Raw genomic sequence first — 24,889 nt, 5'->3', positions numbered from 1 at the left:
GGCAGATTTTCATTTTTGCATCCTTATGGTTTAGGCCAAATATTAGTGATTGGAGGGCTCTGAGTGTCAAAATTGTAAAGGATACCCGAAGTGACATGTGACATGATGAGATAGACATGTGTATGTACAGTGCCTAGCACACAAATAACTAGGCTGTGTTCCTTTTTCTCATTCTAAGTGGCTGACTCAGTCCTGACTCAGACAGGAAGTGATTACAGTGTGACTCTCACTGATATGAAATTCCAACTATAAAACACTTTCCTAGTAGAGAATGGCTTCTGAGAGCAGGAAAGAGATAAAAGGGTCAATAGTTCATATATTTTAGCTCTGGCATACGTCAATGAATGTGTCATTGAGCAAAAACAATAAAACAGTTAAAACCTAAAAAGTAGATTTAAACATAAAATAAAACTGCTCGTTTCCACTATAGCGAATCCGCATGCGGGCACTGCATGCGGATTCGCTTACTTAATGTTAGTGGATGGGGCTGTTTCCACGTGTGCGGCGGCGGCGGCGTTTTTCGGTGCGGGGAAAATCTGCACGACAGGGTCGTGCAGATTCGCGTGCGGCAGGAATGCGGGCGAATCGCCGCTAATGTATTTAATAGGGAAATCGCATGCGGCTTTGTCATGCGGATTTCCCCGCGATTTCGCATGCGATTTCGCATGAAAGCCAATGGAACTTAACACAGGCAGTGACATGGTTAAATTCGCATGGCTCCTTGCCATGCGAAATCGCATGCGAAATCGCGGGGAAATCCGCATGGAGAAACGCAGCCGCATGCGATTTCTTCAGCGGTGGAATCCAGGCGATTCCGCACCGCTACAGTGGAAACAAGCCCGGGTGAAGGACGATAGATACAATCGTTTATTTAATTCGTTTATTTTCGCCTCAGGTGTCCTTGAAGTGCCAGTCTCTTTGCATTGCTTATGGATTAAGAAAGGGGTGTTGTCAATCGCGCTTAAAGGACACCCGAAGTGAAGATAAACTAATGAAATAAACGATTGTATCTATCCTGCTTCTCCTAAAAATGACTTTTTAAGATAATCCACAGTTTTATTTTATGTTTAAATCTACTTTTTAAGTTTTAACAGTTTTATTGTTTTTGTTCAATGACACATTCATTGAAGTATGCCAGGGCTAAAATGTATGAACTATTGAACCTTTTATCTCTTTCCTGCTCTCAGAAGCCATTTTCTGCTACGAAAGTGTTTTATAGTTGGAATTTCTTATCAGTGAGGGTCAAACTGAGTCAGCCACTTACATACCTGATATTTAACTATTTCAGGCAGAGAAAGAAAAAAGGAACACAGCATAGTTATTTGTGTGCTTGGCACTGTACATGCCCATGTCTATCTCATCATGTCACACGTCACCTCGGGTATCCTTTCAGCTAATGATAACTGTATTCGAACAGACACTAGCTTACATTTCAGGACACAACAGTCTCTTCTTCAGGGCAAATATGAGTCTATCAAATGTATCTAAACTGGAATAACATCTGGTATCTTTGCCAGTCCACTTTTTGGTAAATATTGAATAATTATTATTCATTCCTGTTTCTCGAAAAGTAAATAGAAGCTAAAATATCTGAGGAGGAGAGAGAGAAGGCTTGTGATAAGAATTTAGTGCTGGAAAGTGCAAAGGGTCATTACTTCTGTTTGTTTCTCCATTCAGCAAAGCAGATTTGTCACTGTTGCTTTTCACAATGAAGTCTTAAATTGAAGTCCTTAAACTGAACATAAAAATAGGAGACTTATGCTACGTACACACATGCGACAACGATCGTTCGTTGTCAACGACGAACGATCTTTTAATTGACGAAAGAACGACCGAAGTAAAGTTAGTTGTAAAAAGTGTGCAACGATCACATCGTTAGAACGAACGTTACACCACGTAAAAGCACTTAATGCGCCTGCGCATAAAATTGTAAAGTTCCTTGGAGAAAAAGTGAAATGCGCATGTCCAGCCTGGTACGAACGATCGTTTCCAACGATGTACCACTTTTGCTAACGATCGTCGTTGGTAAAAATCCGCCAAGACAGAACTTTGTTTTGTAGCGATTTGCCTCGTTTGTCGTTTGCCTTAATAGTCGTTGGTTCGTTTTTTGTAACGATCGTCGTTGGTAAAGATCGGGGAACGATCGTTACAAACGACTATAGTCGCATGTGTGTACGCACCTTTAGTTATTGGTTTAATTTACCTTTAGCAAAACATGTGCAATTAATCATCTTATAAGCAAGGGCGTTACAATGGGGGCTGCAGCCACTGCACCCCCGGGGGGGGGGGGGGGGGGAATAGGGCAGGAAGGAAGGGTAACAGCATCAGGGGAAAGCGTGGCCGCACATCGGTGGGGAGGGATAGTCTTCCCCCCTCACCTGGGGCTCTCCCCTCAGTGCGCTCCCCTCCTGCAATTATCAGTGGCAGTGGTTGGTGGCAGGAACACATACTTCCATGTGTACCACGCGCCGGAGGTTCAGCTTTAAACAGGAAGTAGCGTGAGGGACATAGGGATTGGATCTCCGTGGTGGATGGAGGTATGTGTTCCTGCCGCCGCCTGCTGCCACTGATGCAGGAGGGGAGCGCTGAGGGGAGAGCCCAAGATGAGGGAGGTGGGGGGACTGTCCCCCCTCCCTGCCGATGTACGGCCACGCTTTCCCCTCATGCTGCGACCCCTCCTGCCCCCAAAATGGCCCTGAGCTGCCCGGGGGCATCCAAATTTTTGCAGGAGGGCCCAGTGATTTCTAGTTACGCCCCTGTTTATACGTTTATTTTCACTTCAGGTTATCTTTGAGCCTCGTACACATGCTTGATGTTTCTTGGTTGACGCAGCTGGCTAAGGCCACCTTTACCAAGAATCTAGCTTGTGTACAGCATCGGCGAGAGATCCAGAGTGCCAGATTATCTTGGCTGAGGGCATTGCTTTCCTCCTTATCCCATATTGTCTAAATCAACAATAAAAACAGTCAGTAGCTCAAAACGGCATAAAATGTGCATTTGAGAAGTATGTGTGGAATTGTCTTTTGAAAGGAATTCACTGTCTATACCCTTTATGTAATAGAGTGAAGAAGGCTTATTCGCCAAAAGCGTAGGCTTTTTCTTTTAAGTTAAGTCAAATAACTTGTATCATTCCGATTCAAAACTTCCAGCCTTTATATCAAAAAGTTTGAGTACAAATGCATTTTAATCTCCCAGTTGCTAGATTTAGGCCTCAGCCGAAAGCTGAACATTAAAAACATACATGTTCCTTCTTAGACCCATGGAAGTGAGGTTTTCTAGTTCTGACTGCATGAATACATGATGTGCCCTGTTAATACCTAATCTCTCATTTCTCTAGATTGGATCATTTTTCATGATCAACCTTTGCCTTGTGGTCATAGCTACTCAGTTTTCCGAGACAAAGCAGCGGGAAAGCCAGCTGATGAAGGAACAAAGGGTCCGCTTCCTCTCCAACGCCAGCACCTTGGCCAGCTTCTCTGAGCCTGGCAGCTGCTATGATGAACTACTCAAGTACCTGGTCTACGTCACCCGTAAAGCCGGCAGACGAGTGGTCCAGGTGTACCGAGCGGCGGTCTTCAAACTTGGGCTCACATCTAGTCCAGTAGTGAAGAGCACCACCGAGAAGCCACCTCGAAAGCACAGCAGGAGGAGAAGGTCTTCTGTCCATCATCTAATCCATCATCACCACCATCATCACCACCATTATCACTTGGGGAATGGGAGCTTGCGAGCACCACAGGCCAGTCCAGAGCTCAGCGAAGTGGAAGCAAATTCGCCCCATAATGGTAATAGATTAATGCTACCTTTTCCAGGGACTCAGACCTCTCCCATTGCTTCTGCCTCCAACACGCAGTCCATCCACAGCATCTACCATGCCGATTGTCACCTTGAACCTGTGCATTGCTTGCCTACGTTTCCCCAAGCTGCCTCTGGAATGGTCAATCCAGAGCCTACCCAAAGAAGTATCGTAGGAAGTAAAAACTACCCTACTGTCCACCCCAGCATATCCAACGACATCCCGAAGAAGACGGAACAAGTGGAGGAGGCAGAGAGTCCGGTGATCACACATGAACCCAACTTGTATGCTGGACCAATGTACAGTTCAATGAACAGACTCCTGGAGACCCAGAGCACAGGTATGGTCAGATCAAATAATTGTAGGAATTACTGTCTCAAGGACAGGAAATGAAGGATGCAATGCAAAATTAAAGGCAATGCAAAATTAAAAGACAGTGAGGCCCGGTTCACAATGGACGGATCAAAAACTGATCCATATATAAACAGAGCTGTGAAACAGATCCGTTTCAATTTGGCATCATATTTGATCCATTCCGTTAGCACGCGGTCAATGGGACACAGAGAAACCGAGAGCCCAATATAGTGTAGTATGTATTGGATCAGGGAGAATTAGTGTGGAGTAAGTATTATACTTACAAACATGGGTTACCGTTTAGGCAACCACTATATAGGCAGGTGGGAAGATTAGACCTGTCCCCACTCAGGAATAAGATGTCGCTCTCTGAAGAAGGAAAGGAGCGTTTGTCTACTTGTCAATGTGACACGTTAGTGGCTCCAGAATTAGCGATGGACACTGATTGGCTCTAACGGAGCAATGGGAACAGATCCTATTGTTTAAATTGAATCCGTTCACCCCGTTAGGAGGTAAACAAACAGTTTTTTTGTGCCAATGTGACCCGGGCCTCAAACTTGCTGGGAAATCTTTCTCCTTCCTCACTCTCTATAAATAATGACTCATACACACGAGCCACCGCTGTGGCAAGAGCCATAAAAAAGAAAAAAGCAGAGACCGCTCGTCGTCAGGTCCCTCTGTGCAACAGCCGTACACATGGCGCACAAAGGGACACACATTCGGCAGAAGCTGTTGCCGAAGGTTCCTCCCCCCCCCCCCGCCGGAAGCTCCATACATTATGTATGGAGTTGCTGTCGCTAGTCCGCATACACATGGCGGACTAGCGACAGTTGCGTCGAAGTTGCGCCGACAGCTGTTGCCGGTGATTGGCCAAGTCAATCACCTGGCAACAGCTCTGACAAGCGACGGTTCGTGGCGCGTGCCTTATACACATGGGCGACCTGTCGCCGCAACACGCGCGTGCCACGTGGTTGCGGTGACAGTTGTAGCCCGTGTGTATGAGGCTTAAGTTGTTGCTGTATTTGTCACTATTGGAGAAAGTCCTTTACTTCCTGTCTGGGCAGGAAGTTGACATTCACCCAGATTTGAGCACAGGACAGAGATACAATATGAAAGACGTTCTGTCCCCTCACCACATTAAAGCTAAAGTGTTTTGTTTTTTTCCCTTGAAATGGGCTTGAATTGCTGTTGTAGCTTGCGTAAATCACTGTGTGGTAATCCAGACCGGTATGGGGGATTCTGTGCTTCTAATTAGGCCCTTGGGCCCATTGAAACCAGCTTACTGAGTAATGTCCAGTATTACTGCCGCTTCCTGATCCTGACTCTACCTTCGGTTTCTCTCCCGGGGAAGCACAATAACCTGGTGTTCAGCGGGAATTAAGAAGCTACAGCAGAGCTTATGGACATGCTGAGCCTGATTTGCTAAGACATCGTCAGAGATCTCCAAGATGGATTAGTTATAATTGGCACAGCTGATTTTGGCGCGGGCTCAATGGCTGTGACAGCAGGCAATCGGCTAGGAAATAGCTGAATGTTGCTTTCGTTCCTTTGAGGGTTATTTTTGGCGTCAGGCGTTTAGCTATTATACCGCTGAACCGCCCAGCACAGTTACTCCACTATTGGAGGTTAATCCTGGCTCTGGGTGATTGACTGTTACGGTTGGGTCACAGCAGGGAAACAGGGAAAAAAAGTACATAGGCGCCTAGACTAAAAGCCGCATTTTGTAGCATGATAAGGAAATTTGGGCGCACGGCGGCTGCTAGCTGGCGCCTCAGGGCGTCTAATTTTACCATCTTTGCCAGAAATTGCGGCTTTTATAATAGCCGCAAGCCAATTTTTTTCCCCACAAGCCTGTCCGCCAAAGTTGTCCCAGTTGCCACTAATCGGGCGCCACATGTTGCGGCTTTGCGGAGGGGAAGTAGCTTTAGGAGGGGGATTTGGGGTTAGGCGCCACCAGGGGGGGTAGGTTTAGGCACCACCAGGGAGGGAATCTTAGGGATAGGCACCACCGGGAAGGTCTTAGGGTTAGGCACCACCAGGGAGGGAATCTTAGGGATAGGCACCACCAGGGAGGGAATCTTAGGGATAGGCACCACCGGGAGGGTCTTAGGGTTAGGCACCACCAGACCACCGGAGGGGGGTGTCTTAGGGTTAGGCACCACCGGGGGGGGGGGAGTCTTAGGGTTAGGCACCACCAGGGAAGGGTTATGTGTGAGAGTAGGGTTAGGTTTTGCGAAAGTAAAATATTGCCTTTTTTTCCAGGTGCCTTTTTTCATATATGTTATGCTCACAGCAGATCCGATGTACTTTTAAATCGGATCCACTGCATCCATGAATATACATTTTGGGATTTTTATTCAATGGACAGCCAGGGAGACCCGATAAGAACACCTGCAGTATTGGGGGGGGGGGGGGGGGACAGGTGCGGATTCTTACCTCCACTCTAAGCAAATTGTGTTCATATCAGATCTACATACATGAGACCAGCAGATTAATAGAAGCAGTTGCCAGGCAGGTAAAGTGAGAAATGTAATAGGAGGAAGAGGCACCCAGGAGGGATAAAAAACTTTCAAACCAATAGAATAAAAAATGGGGAAGGGGCTTACCTCAGAGATGACTCTAATTATGAAGAAATTGAAAGCTGAATTGCACTCAATGCATGACTGTTTCACATTGCTGGCACTGAAATTTAACCTGAGGAAGTGAGATGAATGCGCTCACGAAACGCGTTGCCATGGTTCAAATAAATGCTTTCGCTTGTTGCATTAGGTTCCTGAAAGCACCCTTGAGTGGGTGGGACAATTCCAGGTCTTTAAAGAGAGTGACCAACAAGCACAGAGAGACCAGTTGCTATGGAGTGGAAACACTTATTCTTCACAGGCCTTACTGGTGGGTTGCTCTATTTGATTTTGGGAGTACCTTCATATCTAATACAGGTCAGGGGCGTAACTAGAGGGGACCAACCCCTGCAATTGCAGGGGGGACCCAGAGCTGTGGGGTGCCCCAACTACGAACATTCCCTTCCGTCCCTCCATCTGACCCATCATTCCTGTGCTGTCTTTCAGTAAAGCTAATTGACCTGCTTGGTCAGACAGCTCTTCAGAACGAGTTGCCACCCCGAGTATTTCCAAGTAAAGAGTGTATTGCTACTCACAGTAGCGATGCATTTGTCCTTGGACCTACTTGGGGCCACAAGTAGCTCTGAACAGCTATTTGGTCGAACCCTAACCCCCTAAAGGGGATTTGTAAATGAGGTGTGCCATAGGAGGGGTTGCCAGGCATTACTTACCTTCAGGGGGCTGCTCTCGTTTTTATGCCAGCATCCATCTTCTCCAGGGAGACCTGCAGGTGCCGAAGATTGAAGATACCGGTGTTGTCTCACGTCCCCGACCACCGCAGTGCATGCTGGCAGATGTATACCTTCCCTGTAAATTACTCCATACGATTCGCACCATCTAAAATCGGTTCTTTATTAGGCTTTTCTTTAAAAAGTTACAGCATCCTAAAAGTTTATTTGTGGGAAAGTCAAAGATGGTGCAAAGGTGTTTCGGGCCATACATCTTTGACTTTCCCACAGATGAACTTTTAGGATGCAGTAACTTTTAAAAGCAAAACCCTAATAAAGAACCGATTTTAGATGGTGCGAATCGTATGGAGTAATTTACAGTGTCTTGTGACTCCAAAGGGGATTCCTGCACGTCTACAACCATTGGTGCGGTGGCAATTACGTTATACAGATGTATAACTTCCCAGCATGCATCGCAACGGCCAGAGCACGCAACACCACTGCATACGCTTCAGATTTGCAGGTCTGCCTGTAGAAAATGGAGGTTCTAGGGAGAAGCACCTTATAGGTAAGTAATACCGCTCCCCCATTTATAAGCCTCCAGGGGCTGAACCACAACTTTGAATGAAACTAATCAAATTTAGGAACTGAAGATTAATGAGCAAGCAGCATAATTAATTAACCAATCTTCTGGTTAATTATTTAGCAGTTTCTGAATCGGATTAGTTCCGTGCAATGTTCATCCCTGCTAATTCCATTTCCTATTGATAGATAGGATACACTTGAGTCAAATCAAAAGCTTTTATTCCATGTGGCTGGATAGTGTACTGGTTAAGGGCTCTACATGGGACACCAGGGTTCAGATCCTTACAAGGGTCAGGGCTGGATTTAGGGCAAGGCCACCTAGGCCATGGCCTAGGGCACCACAGGAGCAAGGGCACCAAAGCTGCAGGCTAAACTGGTGCAAGCTTGCAAATACTGCAATGCAGGGAGATGAGGCGAGCGCCTGACCACAGTACTCTGCTGCTAGCTGCCTGTGCAGCAGCCACCTTGCTCTCTGTGCACGTTTGCATTGTGGCCGGCGGCTATGGACTTGGGCAGCATTGGAGACGGAAAGGAAGAGGAAGCGTCTGCACTGGAGACAAGCAGAGAAATGAGTGACACTGATGGCTGCTGCGGTGCGAAGGCGAGCTGGCTATCTATACTGTAGGGGGTGGGGGGGTGGGAAAAGGAGTGATTAAGGGAGTCATCTAGCTACCTATACTGGAGGGAAGGGGGGAGGGGTCATGTCGCTACCTATACTGAAGGGGGGCAGCTGGTGACAGTGGCCTAGGGTGGTAATGAGTACAAATCTGGCCCTGACAAGGGTCAGTACCTATCAGGTGTGTAACTAGAGATCACTGCCCCCCCCCCCCCTCAAAACTTTGGATGCCCCCCTCCGCCAACTGTGTCCCTAACACTGCAGGATAGCCTCTTGAATGCACCCTTAGTGACTACAGCTCTCGAGTGCTTTGAGTCCAACAGAAGAAAAGTGCTATACAAATGGTTGGATTATTATTGCCACTATAGGTGTGGCTAGCAATGCAATACTGGTAAGAGGGGCAATACGGCAGAGGGGGGTAAATCTAAGGAAGAGCACATTGCTGTGGCTTGGAGTGCAGTACCAGTGTGAGTGGGGCAATTTCATTGTTGGTACTGGGGCCCCTGTCTGCTAGCGACACCTCTGGTGGCATGACTTCCTCCTGATCTATGTGTGGCGTAGCACTACAGCTTATCTGAAAAATCTGATTACTGTATATGATACCTTTAATTTGCAGTAGATTTTTTAGCATTTTCCTTATTTTTTCATATCCAGAAATCAAGCCATTCACCTTGCAATCATTTATAATAGGCTAGGTGACGGCCCGGCATTGCCCGGGTATCTATTTGGCTGGTGTTGGCTCCGCCCACTTTTCCTAGCCCCCAACACACAATTACTCAATTACCTAGTTTGTGAGCTTTGCGGTCTTTGGCATCAATAATTTGCATTGAAATGAAACAAATTGACTTTGACTTTGGCTCCACCCCCTTTTCTAAATTTGAACCCCAGTCACCCAATGACCAACTGTACCAGGTTTGAGGCTTGTGCCATTAAAAGTGCAAGAATGGCAGCAATTACATATTCCCTTGAAAATCAATAGGTGAATTTTGATTGGCTTCTATAGGTTCCACCCACTTTTCTGAATATTACTCCCAGTCACCCAGTGGCCAGCTGTGCAAAGTTTGAGAACCCTGCCATTAACAGTGTAAGAATGGCTGCAGTTTACATTTTCCCAGTGAAATTTGTATTTGTCTCCGCCACCTTTTTGGTGAGGATAAAAAAATATCCTACCGTATATGTTATTCAAGGTAATGTACTATATGCATGCCAAATTTCATTCAAATCCGTTCAGCCATTGCTGCGTGATTGAGTAACAAACATCCAAACATAATAATATTACTGAGATAAAAGAAATGTTCTACCAAAAAAAAAAAACATACAAAAAATAGTTTGAAAGGAAATGAGTGAAATGAAAGTAAGACTATGATTTGATGCTTTCACGAGTGTCAGCCTATCCCTGGCTACCTAGTTATATTGGTCAGGAAGCCATTTTCACAGCTTTTCTGTGGTCCTAGGTTTCTGCAAGGGATCATGTAAGATCCACGCTGGCGGATCGGAGATCGAGTCCCTAGACTTGGAGGTGTGCTCCCATTGTAAGGAACCGGAGATCACCGATAATGACGACATGGAGTCTGATAGCGACGGTGCCTATGAATTCACCCAGGATACCCAGTGCAGTGAGAAGGCGGAGCCTCTCAAAGGCAAGGGCAAGAAGCCCAGCAAGTTTCTGAAACCATGGAAGATGGTCTGCGAGACCTTCAGGAAGATCGTGGACAGCAAATACTTTGGTCGCGGAATCATGATTGCCATCCTCATCAACACACTGAGTATGGGCATCGAGTATCACGAGCAGGTACCGCATTACCTTATACTATAGCTTTTCATGTTTACTAATGTATGTCCGGTAGTTATCACGCTCTTTACTACTTTGTTTTTGCAGTTATAGGTCCTGCGTTATTTTCAGCACGTATTCATGGGTGTTTAACAAGGAAGAAGCTTGTACATTAATAAGGGCGTAAGAGCCCTTAACGCAAAGCTCTTTGTTAGAGCTGTAAAGATCGGTAGGTTTTTTGCAGAAGTAGCTCACCTGCTCGCCAGTTAATCATTAGATATCTGAAACTCCGCCCCCCTCTATCACCAAGACTGCCGTGGCCATTTTTATCTGAAGTGTTCTGAACTCTGTGACCACCTCCAACTGTGTTGCTTCGGCTCGCTCCCAGCTCATCCCTGCCTATTCGGCCACGGCTAGCGAGCTGGGGCGGGGCGAGGCTACACAGGTGGGGGTGGCCACAGAGTCCGGAACACTTCAGAAGAAAATAAACCCTTGCTGGTTTTGCCGATTAAGGGGGCAGAGTTTCAGACCTCATGGTTTGCAGGTGAGTTACCGCTGCTGACACCCACCGATCCTGGCCGCTCTAACAGAGCATTACAATAAAACTTATTAAAGGGGTTCTTTAGAGGTGTTAGAAAAAACAAAAATCGACACATACCTGGGGTGTCTATCGGCCCCCTGTAGCTGTCCTGTCCCACGCTTACAATCCTCCGTTCCCTGCCGCCGGTCCGAGTCCAATTACTCCTCTAATTAGACTGCAGCTGCGCGAGTGTCATCGGGAGCTTACTGCGCAGGCACAGTACAAGAAAACTTTGTAAGCTCCCGATGACGCATGTGGGGCGAGCGCTATTCGTCTAATTAGACGAATATTAGACCGGCAGCGGGGAATCAAGGATCGTAGGAGGATGACGCTGGACATGACAGCTGCGGGGTCTGATTGAAGCCCCAGGTAAGTGTCGGTTTTTATTTTTTTTTAACACCACTAAATATTTTTTAACACCCTTTAATATCATAAACTTGGTAGTCTTTAAAGGGAACCTTAACTAAACGGGGGTAAAGCGTTTCAATTACCTGGGGCTATTACCAGCCCCTTGCAGCAGTCCTGTGCCCTCGGAGCCGCTCTGGAATCCTCCGGTCCCCCGCTGTCACTTAGTTTTGTTTTTGACGACTCACCAGTCGGCCGGCCGCCATGCGTATTAATGGACACATTCCCTACTGCAATTACCGCTGTTGCGGACCGCAACGCGTACAAAAATACGCATTGCCGCATATCTACGTGTGCGGAATGCTGCAACGCGTATTTTTGTACACGTTGCGGTCTTCAACAACGCTAATTGCAGTAGAGAATGCGCCCATTAATACGCATGGCGGCCGGCCGACTGGTGAGTCGTCAAAAACAAAACTAAGTGACAGCGGGGGACCGGAGGATTCCACAGCGGTTCCGAGGGCACAGGACTGCTGCAGGGGGCTGGTAATAGCCCCAGGTAAGTGAAACTCTTTCCTCCCGTTCAGTTAAGGTTCCCTTTAAGGAGAGATTCCACTTTTATTATAAAATGACCATAGCTGTAGGTCACTTCTCTGCAGGTATTTTTGCAAATTAATGTGATAAAGAATCATCTTTCCAGGGCAACAGATTTGACTGATTCATTGATTGGATCAGCACAAATCCAACTGAGGCTGTTTGTGAATGGAGCAGATTTTTATAAGGTTCATTGAACTATTGTTTTGAAATTGACAGATGTATGACCTGACCAATAAAACCAGTGTACAGTTTTGCGCAATGCAGTATAGTCCTTATAAATGTTGCAGCCAAAAAGATTGCTCCTTGAGAACCTCAAAAATATATAATGTCCAAAATTTCAGTGCACACAGCTTCAGGTCATTTGGATTGACAATACACCATTAGTGCTTGGCTGCTATACAGACTCCTACTCGTTTTCTCCATTATTTGCCTGAAGAAGTGGGATTGTAGCCTGTGAAACGCGTTGCATTGTGGAGCATCCAATAAATGTTATTTTGAATTGAAATAACGTTTTTTGTCTGCGAGGGAGGTAAATCCACCATAACTTCCCCCATTTAAATTGTTTTTAAACGGTTTTATTGTTGTTGGCGCTTCTGTTCAAATTCTTGTACGTAGTCTAGTCCACCCTTGGTGGAGGGGTGCACCCCATTTTTCATCTATCTACAAGCAAGAAGTTTTGAATCAGGATGATACCATTTATTGGCTAACTTAGAGATGGATAAACAGTGAGCTTTCGACTTATAGAAAGCCTTCGTCGGACTGGTTCCTGACCAGAACTGAAAAACACAGCTTATATACACTGACATACAGAGGAGAAACATTCTTTAGCAAACATAAATGTAATTAGATGCCTTAAAGCGGAATATAACCCTGCATTTCAACTTTGCTCTAAAACATTATTTACAGTATATTATATGCAACCAACATTTTTTTCTTTACTAGACCAGCATTGGGAGGGTTACACAGGGCTTTAAAGTTCCTGGAGATTTCTGCAGACGCATCCGAAGCTGACATAGATACATTTTGTTTACATACATGTATCTAAGTGTTGAATGTGACTCACTCTCTCTGACTGAGCTGAAGGACAGCCAAAGTGTGTAACATTCAACACTTAGATACATTTATGTAAACAAAATGTAACTATCTGAGCTTCAGATGCGTCTGCAGAAATCTCCAGGAACTTTAAAACCCTGTGTAACCCTTCCAATGCTGGTCTATTAAAAAAAAAATGCTGGTTGCATATAATATACTGTAAATAATGTTTTAGAGCAAAGTTGAAATGCAGGGTTATATTCCGCTTTAACTATTACTGAGGAGGCTTTCCCAGGCATCCTATCTAAATTGATGAGATCAAAAGAATCCTCAACATGACATAAAGCAGACTCTGGTGATGGGGAGACATCGTAAATTCCAAATTCAAATGGTAACTGGCCTGGTTACATGCACCATTAATTCTAAGCTTAATGGCCCATACTCACGGGCAACTGTTTGGCATGTCGCTAGCACACGGGAGCGTGTGCGCGACATGCCGGCGACAGCTCGTCTCCAGGTCCCTCCGCATACACACGGCGGAGGGACCTGGCAACTGATGCGGCGGAAGCTGTCGCTCTTGTCCCTCCCCCCGCCGGAAGCGCCGTCTATTTACAATTATGTTGCTGTCGCTAGTCCGCGTACTCACGCGGACTAGCGACAGTTGCGGCGGAATTACGGCGGCGACTGTCGCCAGGCGATTGACCGTGCCAATCGCCTGGCGACATCAGCGACGGGCGACAGTTCGGGGTGCGCGCCCGGGCAACGCCGCATACTTACGGGCGACCTGCCGCCGCAACACGCGTGCGCCGCATGTTGTGGCGACAATTGTAGCCCGTGAGTATGGGCCATAAGAGAATTGTGCCATTTAAAGAGACACTGAAGCGAGACTAAATCTCGCTTCAGCTCTCGTATATAGCAGGGGCATGTGTGCCCCTGCTAAAACGCTGCTATCCCGCGGCTTAACGGGGGTCCCTTCACCCCCAACCCACCCCCCGCAAAAGTTGGTCGCAGACTTGGTCGCTAAATTTCTCTTCCTGGAGGCAGGGCTAACGGCTGCTGCCCTGCCTCCCAGCGCATCTATCAGACGCGCATCGCCGCCTCTCCTCCGCCCCTCTCAGTGAAGGAAGACTGAGAGGGGCGGGGGAGAGGCGGAGATACGCGTCTGACAGACGCGCGTGGGGCAGGGCTGCGGCGGTTAGCCCTGCCCCAATGCGGAAACGCTCCCCCGCATTACGGAGGGGATTTGGGGGGACAGGGACCCCCGTTAAGCTGCGGGATAGCGGCGTTTTAGCAGGGGCACACATGCCCCTGCTATATATGAGGTCTGAAGCGAGATCTATTCTCGCTTCAGACTCTCTTTAAAGCCAGCACCTGAAAGCAAATAAAATGAATAGTGACAGTGAATTCCATCTTACACAGCATATGACACAAAAATGAATGAAAAGATAGAAAAATTAAAATTAAAAGAATTGTGGCATTTAAAACCCATCGTACCACCACAAGAAGTTAGAGTCCTTGTTTAAACCATCATCTATCTACAGAGAGCGACTTCTTAAACCTGAGTGGAGTCAGGTTCTAATTCTCCCCATCTGCCTTGATAGTGGTTGCCTGTGTGGTAACCCAGTTTTGTGAGTATAACCCTTGTTTTTTGTACTACTGTCTACGTAATTGACTTAAATACTACACTATTGGGCTCTCGATTTCCCCTTTTTTTCATTCTTAAGTAACCCACTTGCAATCAGCATGAAGAGAGCAGCAGACCATGGGTTTCACAGTGACACATGACGTATGCACCGCCCAATGATATGACGCATGCACCGCCCACTGACATGACGCATGCACCGCCCACTGATTACTATATCCAGAGTCAGCATCACGTAGGGGCCAAAAAACATGTTTACTATAACAGAAGTTTTATTATATCAGAGTTTACAATACCAGGCGTTCCTCCCATAGAGTTACAATGGAGATTGGCCGGGGCCTGGAGAGGTAGTTTACTATACCAGTTTATTAAACCGAGATTATACTGTATCATATAAAACAAAGTTTCACTCACATAGAGAGCCCTTATGACAGGGACCCTATGATATAAACTAGCTATTTATAAAGTTACAACCCCATTACGATTACATCACCTTTTACACACAGTGACATCTTGTTGCAGTTTAAGGTAACTGTTGTTAAACCTCCAACAGTATGTGCCACTGTATGGTTGCATTGCACCATTAACCACTTCCTTACCCTGGTCATTTTCACAGTTCAGCTCAGCTCTGATTACTTTGGCAATAACTTTATAAATGATGATCACAACTAAAGTACCTATATATTGTTTTATTCAGGACAAATTAGGCTTTTGTAGCTGATATTTGTTTTTATTAATGACCTTATTTTCTATGTATTTTAAAAGGAAAATAAGGAAAAAAAAGTGAAAAAATAGACAATTTATCTACTTCCACACATTATAGCTTTAATGTAAATGGCTTCTATTGTACTTTAAACTAACACATTTTGTCTATCTCTCCTGTTTATTTAAACAGTTAATTTGTTTTAATATGTATTAGTAACACGTTGTATATATCCTACTCTCTTGTTATATCTGGCTGCTCCTGGAATGTTTGTTTTACACTTGTTTACACATTAATCCTGCCATTGAATTCCCTGGGAGGAAGAGAGGGGTTTGCTGTCATTCCTTTACAACTGTGTAGCATTGTTATCAGCTCAGAGATAAATAAACAGTGTTATCTAGGGTTTTGTAGGGAGGGGAGTGCAGATACTTATTTTTACGTCATGGGGCTGGAAGTGGTTAACATGTGATGAGAGTTTTGTGAAACTTTGCAGCACAATTGATGAATAATTGCAACTGAACTGTTCATAGTGTGAGAGGTTAAACACCTTATACTAAAAGTGTGAAATGAGCCTTAGTGCTGGGTTTCAATTGACTTTTACAGCTATGCCTGACTGATAAAAAGGTTGACCCGAAGGTGACAGGGATATGGAGGCCGCCATATTTATTTCCTTCTAATCAAGGCCAGTTAAAAACACAAACACTGGTGCACATGGCAGACGGTGGCCCCAAGCTCTGCCACCGCCCAGGACACCCAAATCCCCCATGCAATGCAAAGAGGGAGTGTGCAGGTGGGCCCCGGTACTCCCACTACTAGGGGACTCATCCACACTGGCTCTGTACAAATGCTGAATGCAATACACACAAGGAAAAAATGCTCACTCCCAGGCTGCAATCTGGCATTTTATATGGTCTACCAACAGCCCTTCAGCCTATCAAGTGCAATAATATACACCTGTCTGTAGTACCAAATCTAGCAGTAATTGCATAAGTTCAGCAGCATTCAGGTGAGATGGTTCGGTCGGACATAATCGTAGACTATTTGAAACAAATTACCCAATAGAAACTTGACCGATGGGTCTAGTCAAGTTGACATACTAGAATATGCAGAAGTGACGCCCTTATGTGTCCCCTTTTAAGATGCAAGTCTTATTTGTGGGTAAACAGGGACCTTAAATGGGATGAACTATAGACAGAACCTTATCGTCAACCTCAATAGGTAAGTATTGACCCAAATCATCTAATAACTAATTAAAACATGAGTTTATTATACATCTTTAAAAAAAAATATTCACATAAATACAAATACACAGTATCTGCATAGCCATTACAGCAAAGTCATGATTAAACAGTTTACAAACATTATACATAGTTCCCAATACGGGTACCATGAAACTTGAAATTGTCCCTTATATCATGTCCACCACTATATAAGTATCATGGAAATCCTCTTTGGGACAAATATATCCATATATTTAACACTTAGTCTATGTACAGCCGAGGTAGACAATCCATTTTCTCGACGCGTTTCGTGAAACATTGGACCATATAATATTCAATTCTTCAGGAGTAATTAAATTCCCAGCTAAATTCTATCGCGTAATTGGCTGGAATCAATCAAAATCTCGGGAAAAAGGTATGCTTCATAGCAGGATTCAAATAATCGCAGTTATGTCAAATCAGAAGTACATGAAGAACCCAAAGTACGCAGGTAACTTCCTTCTGATGATGATTAAAGTAGGCCAATGTTTGCTGTCGGCTGTCAGTATGGCAGCATGGAGTCTGAAGGTATGGCTCAGCATGCGTTCATAGACTGTCACCAGCAGGGGGCACCACGTGCAGGTATAACCTCTTATTGCCCCCCTCCCTAACCACTTATCCCATTCTGCATACTGGAAGCTGTAAAAAATAAATACATTTAAAAACACAAAGACTGGTGCACATGGCAGCCCATCAGTTGTTTGTGGATTATATAAAATGGCAGATTGCTGGCTGCGAGTGAGAATTTCCCTTACGTGTATAATGCATTAAACAATGCCAGTTGCCTCGCAGCTCTGTTGATCTTCTGGCATACGTAGAGTTAAACCCCTGGAATAAGCCTATGCCTAATCCAGTAAAGAGTCAGATGAGTCAGAGGGCCTGATTCACAAAGCGATGCAAACTTTTTCGCGGACTTTTGCGCGCGCAATTTGCGCGATTCGCACGATCATGCAAATCGCGCAAATTGCGCGCGCAAAGGTCCGCGAAAAAGTTTGCACCGCTTTGTGAATCAGGCCCAGAGTACCTGATCTGCTGCATGCTTGTTCGGGGTTTATATCTAAAAGTTATAGAGGCAGAGGATTAGGAGGACTGCCAGGAAACTGGTATTGTTTAAAAGGAAATACATTTGGCAGCCTCTATATCACTCTCACCTTGGGTTCCCATTAGGATGGCCATACACGCATAGATTGCCACCCAATGTGCCAAACAGATTGATCCTCCTGATCTGAACCCTTCCACACTCAGCACATCGATTTCTATAGACTTCGGTATGAAATCTTTTGAAAATCTATTGAACAGGAGCGCTGCGCTGCTGGATACATTGTAACACTATGGGCCAACGGTCTACCTCCTAGTGTTGAGCCGAAATTTGCGTAATTTCGTGTTTCCGTAATTACGGACGTGAAACGTCGCAAATTCGTTATTTTGTAATTGCCATACAAACAGTAATTTGTAATTCCGTAGGTGAAATTTCTGTCATGTAATTTCGCATTCGGCGCAAATTTGTGTTTAACGCAAAATTTCGTAATTTTGTGTTTTCCATAGAAGCAGTTATTTTAATTTCAAAAATGTATGTAATTTCGCTTTTTAATAGTAATTCTGCAAATGTAAGCAATTACTCAACTCAGGAAAGTCACTCATTGCTTGCAATTACTAATAATGCAAAGGCCCCTGCACGTGCTGTCGCTTTAAATGTATCCGGAGGCTCTACCTGCAGCCACTTCTAAGACAGGTGCTCTTTTTCGAGATGCACTTAGCGGTCATGCATGCTTAGACACTTGGTTTTGGGTCTTGCAATATCGGATAATGCAAAGATCCCTGCATGTGTCGTAACTTTAAATGTATCAGGAGGCTCTGGACTCGAAAACAATCTCGAGAACGGACGAATTTCCGCGTTAAACACACAATTCTGATTAATTTCCGTTACAAAAACAATCGTAATTACGAAATTCCACATAAATGCTAAATTTTGCGTCATTTAGTGTAATTAGAATGTTTTTCTTACGGCCAAAATCGCAATTTTGCGAATTACACAAAATTTTACGTAATCGTAATTAGGTCATTGCGCTCATTACCAGTGCCTCCGCTCTTGATCCACCCGGTCCTACCGATAATTTTGATTGCTTTTCAGCTACAATTGATCGGAATTATAACCGATGTGGCATATTGTGCTGTAGATTCCTGGCATATTCCATCATTCTGATCCATTCTGAAAATCAATGACCGGTGTCTTTTGCCTGTAGGGCTTCTTTCAATGGAACCTGAATTGAGAGTGATGGAGGCTGACCTATTTATTTCTTTTTAAATAATACAAGTTGCCTGGCTATCCTGCTGATCTCTGGCTGCAGCAGTGTCTGAATCTCACACTTGATATGCCTGGTACACAACATGCAATTTCTCGTCAGATCGACGGATTTAATCGATTATTTCCATCATGTCCGATCTGCTCCCGATCCAGATCAATTTTCAGATCATTACTGCATAAAATCGATCCTGTTCTCAATCGGACCAGGTTGGACATGATCCATTGATCTGATGGGAAATAGCATGGTGTGTATCAGGCAAAACACGGATACAACTAATCTAGTGAGACTTCATGCTTGTTCCAGGTCGATTTACTGGCCGATTGATTTTCCGATTGTATTTCCAATCGATTTCCATTCACTTCTGTGAGAAAATTGATCAGAAAAAAACAAACAAACAAAATCAGATCGGACATGTCAGAAATTATCTATCGAGCCATCTATCTGCCAAAAAAACTTATGGTGTATTCCCAGCATAAAAGGTGAGAGACACAGGAGCAGCAGGAGAGCCAGGCAGTATGTATTGTGTAAAAGGAAATGAATGTGTCAGCTCTCACCTCAGGTTCCTGTGTTGTGTGTATCTTCTTCCTCAGCAGTAATTTACACACACATAGATCTTATACTGTATCTTGGTGACAGACTCCCATTAATTGCTCACTTTCCAATACATGCTGTCCATTGTTCATTGTGTGAAGTGTGACTTTCCGAGAGTGTCTCCAGTCTCCAATATCGAGAGCACATCAGGACAGATATATCATATAGGACACGCCAGGCCGAAGCAGGCAATTTGTGCGCCCGCTACCACCGAAAATGTGGGCACTGCTATAGGCGCCTATTGAAATATGATACATACCGCCTCAATGCCGATATTTCATTGGACGCCTACAGTGGCACCCGAGAAATTGTTTTTTTTCTTGTGGGGGGCAATTGACAGCGGGGGGGTTGAGTAGGAACTTTATCCACTTGAGGACCCCCCCCCCCCCCCAGTGACCAGTCCATTTTTTCCTAATTGGGCCACTGCAGCTTTAAGGCCTCGCTGCAGGGCCGCACAACTCAGCACACAAGTGGTTCCCCCCCCCCTTCCCCTTTCTCCCCACCAACAGAGCTTTCTGTTGGTGGGGTCTGATCGCTCCCCAGATGTTGTGTTTTGTTTTTTATATATCCCTCCCACCAGCCAATCAGCTTGATCGCCTGTCATAGACTTCAGCCTATGACAGCTGATGACTTTTCTGCCTGCCAGGGGGACAACCGTGTCCCTAGTACAGCGCTGCTGTAGATCGCAGCGCGGTACAATGTTAATAGATGGCGGTTTCGCCGTCAAACAGTTACCGAGCTGCAATCGCCGCTGGGAGACTGAAGGCGGAGCGGCGTTCCGCCAATCATGCAGAGATGCGCATGCATAAGCGCGCTATCACCTGCAATCACCGCCCGCAGCCATTCACGCCAATCGACATGGAGCGGTCGGCTGGGGGTTAATATAAGGATTGAACTTCATCCCAATCAGTAGCTGATATCCCTTTCCCCCAAAGAAATATTTTCCTTTTTTTTGAAATAGAGCATCAGGGGGGTCTGTATGGCTGATATTGAGGTGAAATTCCTCCCACAGTGTGATGTCATGACCATGGTCCTGACAGTTTCCTGTCTGTCACCTTTACTGCATTGTGGGAAATAACAGCTGTTTTCCAACTGCCAGTCAAGCTGTATCTCCTTCCACAGAGATCACCTGCCGGTAGTAAAGATGTCACCATGTAGTCATTTTCAGAATGTAAATCAGGGAGATGAAAGATTTTACAATGGGCAAACACTGACTACATTTTTATATATGATTATTGTAAAAAAAAAAATTGCATTACATTACATTATTTTCACTGCAGTTCCTCTTTTAGGTCAGAAGGTGGGTGGTTAGGGTAGGGTATCAGGTAGGAAGTTTGTGCGAGGAAGTGGTGGGGGCTACGGTTAGGTGTCAGGTGGGAGGGTTGTGCGGGGCGAAAGGCTAAGGTCAGCCATGTGATATGTGGCTGTCCCGCTGGGAGGCAAGAGGTCGATCGGCTTATGCCTATGATCGTGCTGATTGGCTGGCGGGGGGAATGAGGGTGGGAGGAGAGAAGAAAAAGCAGAAATTTATTACAAAAATAAAACATATAAATATTTACAAAAAAATAAACAAACATCCTGGGAGCGATCACAGCCCACCAACAGAAAGCTCTGTTGGTGGGCAGAAAGGGGGGGGGGGATCACTTGTTTGCTTAAAGCTGCAGTGGCCTAGATTGTAAAAAAATGGCCCACTATAGGGGGGTGTAAGCCTGTGGTCCTCAAGAGGTTAATACTGATATTTTACTATCGAGATGACTGAGCGCCCAAATTTCCATGCACCTTTTTTTGATGTATGCCTCGCAGGCTGCCAGTGCTGACTTGTTTTTAAAGGGAACACGCTCAATGGATGCAGTCTTTTTTTCCTTGCCACCTGCTCCTTGTTCAGAAACTGATCTGGTAGTAGCAGTTACTTATAGCACCCCTGAGCTGAGAGGGGTATGGAGGCTGCCATATTTATTTACTTTTAAGCAATGCTGATCCTCTGCCTCCAATTCCTTTAGCCATAGACCCTGAACAAGCGTGCAGCAGATCAGGTGTTTCTGACATGATTGTCACATTTGACATAATTAGCTGCATGCTTGTTTCTGGTGGGATTCTTAATCTTATTATTGATTTACAAAGCCCCAACATATTCCGTGGCGCTGTACAACGTAAGAAACAAACATGGAGTACATAATAATACAGACAATGGTATATAACAATATACAAAATACACCATTGTTACAAAATACAGAATTGGTGATTACAATGACAAAATAATATGAATAAATGTGTAACTAATTCCAAGACACAGAAGGGTGAGAGAGCCCAGCCATTGTGAGCTTACAATCTAAAGGATTGGGGGGGGGGGGGGGGGGGGGGTTGACCAGAGGTTCGGTTGTATACAATACTCCAACCTACAGGCAGTGTGGTTTAGGTTATGATTCAGACATTACTGCGGCCAAATAGATCAGCAGGACAGCCAGGCAACTGGTATTGCTTAACCTCCTTGCCGGTCTAAAAAATCCGGCAAGGAGGCAGCACCGCACTTTTTTTTTATTTATTTTTTTTAAAAATCATGTAGCGAGCCCAGGGCTCGCTACATGATAGCCGCTGAGTGGCGGCATCCCCCCACCCACTCCGATTGCCTTCGGCGATCAGAGTATGCAGGTAATCCCGTTGAGAACGGGATTTCCTGCAGGGCTTCCCCGGTCGCCATGGCGACGGGGCGGGATGACGTCATGGACGTCGGGACGTCACAGGGAATCTCGAACCGCCCCTCAGCGCTGCCTGGCACTGATTGGCCAGGCTGCGCAGGGGTCTGGGGCGGGGGGGCGGTTCGGCGCGGCGGGTAGCGGCGAATCGGCGGCGGCGATCGCGTACTACACGCAGCTAGCAAAGTGCTGGCTGCGTGTAGGAAAAAAAAATTATGCAAATCGGCCCAGCGGGGCCTGAGAAATCCTCCTGCGCAGGTTACCCCGAGCTGAGCTTGGGATAACCGGCAAGGAGGTTAAAGGGAAATAAATATGGCAGCCTCCATATCCCTCTCACGTCAGTTGTCCTTTATAATGTTGCCATGTCTCCCCGTAACACTACTAGAAATGTTCTGTCAGCTGCATGAGAATACGTGATGGTATTCCATTCCTGACTGTCTTCAATAGTGACGACGTATGTTATATAGATAAGTGGAGTAACCCCTTAACGTCTGTCTTGTATGATTTCTCTGCAGCCTGATGAGCTGACCAACGCCCTGGAAATCAGCAATATTGTCTTCACCAGCTTGTTCGCTCTGGAAATGGTTTTGAAACTCTTGGTTTACGGTCCGTTTGGATACATCAAGAATCCGTATAATATATTTGATGGTATAATAGTCATTATCAGGTAAGTTTGAAGGTGATTGAGGTGCACACACACATACCTGGTCCCCCACAGGGACTGGGACTTGATCGTTTGTGCCCAGAGTATTGTACAGACACATTTCTAGCCTACAGGCTATGGTGAGGGTAGATATCTGAGCCTGTGCTAGGCTGAAATAATATGGATAACGGGAGAAATGGAAGCCCGTCCCAAGACCAGGACGCATCTGAATGACTACCAACAGAGGCGTGCAGAGCCCCGTAAAGCAACTACACACCTTGTATTCAAACCATGCTACAATTATGCACTAGAGAACTAACCTCTGAAAAAACAGCACGGAGAGGTGGCAGTGCTTCCCAAAGCAGGCTGCACCTGACTGACTACCAGCACAGGTGTGCAGAGCATATTTATAGACAGAGTAAACATACTGCATTCAAAACAGATGCACCAAATTAAAATGAATGGAGGATGTTAGCTTCCAGAACAGTTTGCATGCAAAGTTTTCCATACTGGACCCTCCCACCGCGATGAGGCCACCCTATTGAAGGGAGACGCTAAGGTCTGAAATAGTATGGCATAATGACAATCAGGTTCCCCCACTCACCAAACGGAACTGGAACCACTGTATATCCGCTACATTCTCGTCAGAGGCTTCCCCAATAAGCTGCTTTGATCAGGAACCATCTAGCACGTGCGCAAGGCCTTAGTCTGAACCTTTTCTTCTAATGTTCTTCTGTGCTAGAGGTCATCAGGGGACATAGATGACCCAGCAGACATGGACTTACTGGACCAGGGGCGTAACTCCAGTTCATGGGATACTTATTGAAACTTATTTTCCCCCCTCCCACCAAACAGCCTCTCCACTGGAAGACTGGTCAGGGCCCATCAGTGTAGTGTCCAATCAGATGCCCCATTTACCGCCATTGGCCAATAACAGTTATCAAAGGGAAAAATTGTACTTTATAGCAAACTTTCTCTAGTCATTTATAGTGATTTATAGAATAAAAATTAGATACTTACCTCAGTATGAAGCCTCTGAATTGTCCAGAGGCTTCCGCCATACTTGAGCCCACCGTTCCAGCACAGGGTTTTGCTAAACCAGGGATGTCAAACCGGTTCTTCGAGGGCCGAGGTCCTCACACATTTTTGACACAGCTCAAATTAATTGATGGGTCTGAATCAGGGAGGTTGTGGTCCATCAGGTAGAACACATTCCTCTCTTTCTCAGTCCATCCTAAACACTGGAGTTTGACACCTGTGTGCTAAACATATTTGACAAGGGCTTGTCAAATATGTTCTTGTACTGGGCATGTGTGCATATGGTCCGCACATTCCAAGTAGAACAAAGCCACTCGTGCACTGCTTTTTCCTCTGTGCATGAATGGCTGGGCAAGTGTGGTGGGCTCTAGGAGGATCTGGGAAGCCTCTGGACCATCCAGAGCAGGCTTTCTCGACCAGGGCTCCGTGAGTACTCTGCAGGGGTTCCTTGGCATTTTACCCCATTGTGGGGTGTCACAGGAGCCCTAGTGGTCGACCGCACTTAGCCTTCTAAACGGTGCCAGCGCACGGATCGTGCGAACTCTGGTCGCAGTCAATGCGCAGGAACCGTTAAGAATTAGCCGCAGACAACTCAGAAGGGAGCCTGTGAGACACGGGTAATTACAACGTACACACAATTCCACGGTATCTGCCACCACCACTGGTATGGGCCAGTGGACCCGATTTACTGACTGACTAGTCCTGCGAATAAAACGGTTAAACACACGGTATTCTGTCTAGCCAACAACAAACAAACAGTAGCGTATCTTCAGAGACCCGGGATCAGTTCTGTGTGTGCTGATAAGCAGGGTAGCGGAACAGTGAATGACTTGGAGGAAGTCTTTTATTCACAGCAATATAAATAATTAATATATACAGACAATTATTAAAATCAACAATTATTAAAACAGTAATAGCCAGTATAAAAAATAAAAGAAGGGAGAAAAATACTTAGTTCCTGGAAAGATGTCCTTTAGTGGGAAAAATCAGAGTTCTGGGTTTCAATCAAAGTTCAGAGTTCAGACCAGGTGGATGCCAGCATATCCTCAAGC

General features: G+C 45.5%; 1 protein-coding gene across 7 annotated transcripts in view; it reads left to right on the top strand.

Annotated features, from left to right (window-relative positions):
• The window catches only part of CACNA1G (calcium voltage-gated channel subunit alpha1 G), a 654,443-nt gene that overhangs the window by 500,986 nt on the left and 128,568 nt on the right, over positions 1–24,889 (top strand). For all 7 annotated transcript variants that reach the window (XM_068263037.1, XM_068263036.1, XM_068263035.1 and 4 more), the window contains 3 exons: positions 3,338–4,136; positions 10,092–10,429; positions 22,672–22,823. In XM_068263037.1, coding sequence (XP_068119138.1) covers positions 3,338–4,136; positions 10,092–10,429; positions 22,672–22,823 — 1,289 coding nt within the window. The remainder of the gene's footprint in view (positions 1–3,337; positions 4,137–10,091; positions 10,430–22,671; positions 22,824–24,889) is intronic.

This window comes from Hyperolius riggenbachi, chromosome 12 (genome assembly GCF_040937935.1).
Source record: "Hyperolius riggenbachi isolate aHypRig1 chromosome 12, aHypRig1.pri, whole genome shotgun sequence".
Taxonomy (NCBI): domain Eukaryota; kingdom Metazoa; phylum Chordata; class Amphibia; order Anura; family Hyperoliidae; genus Hyperolius; species Hyperolius riggenbachi.
The sequence above is the reverse complement of the archived record's forward strand: the minus strand, read 5'-3'. Positions and strand labels throughout refer to the sequence as shown.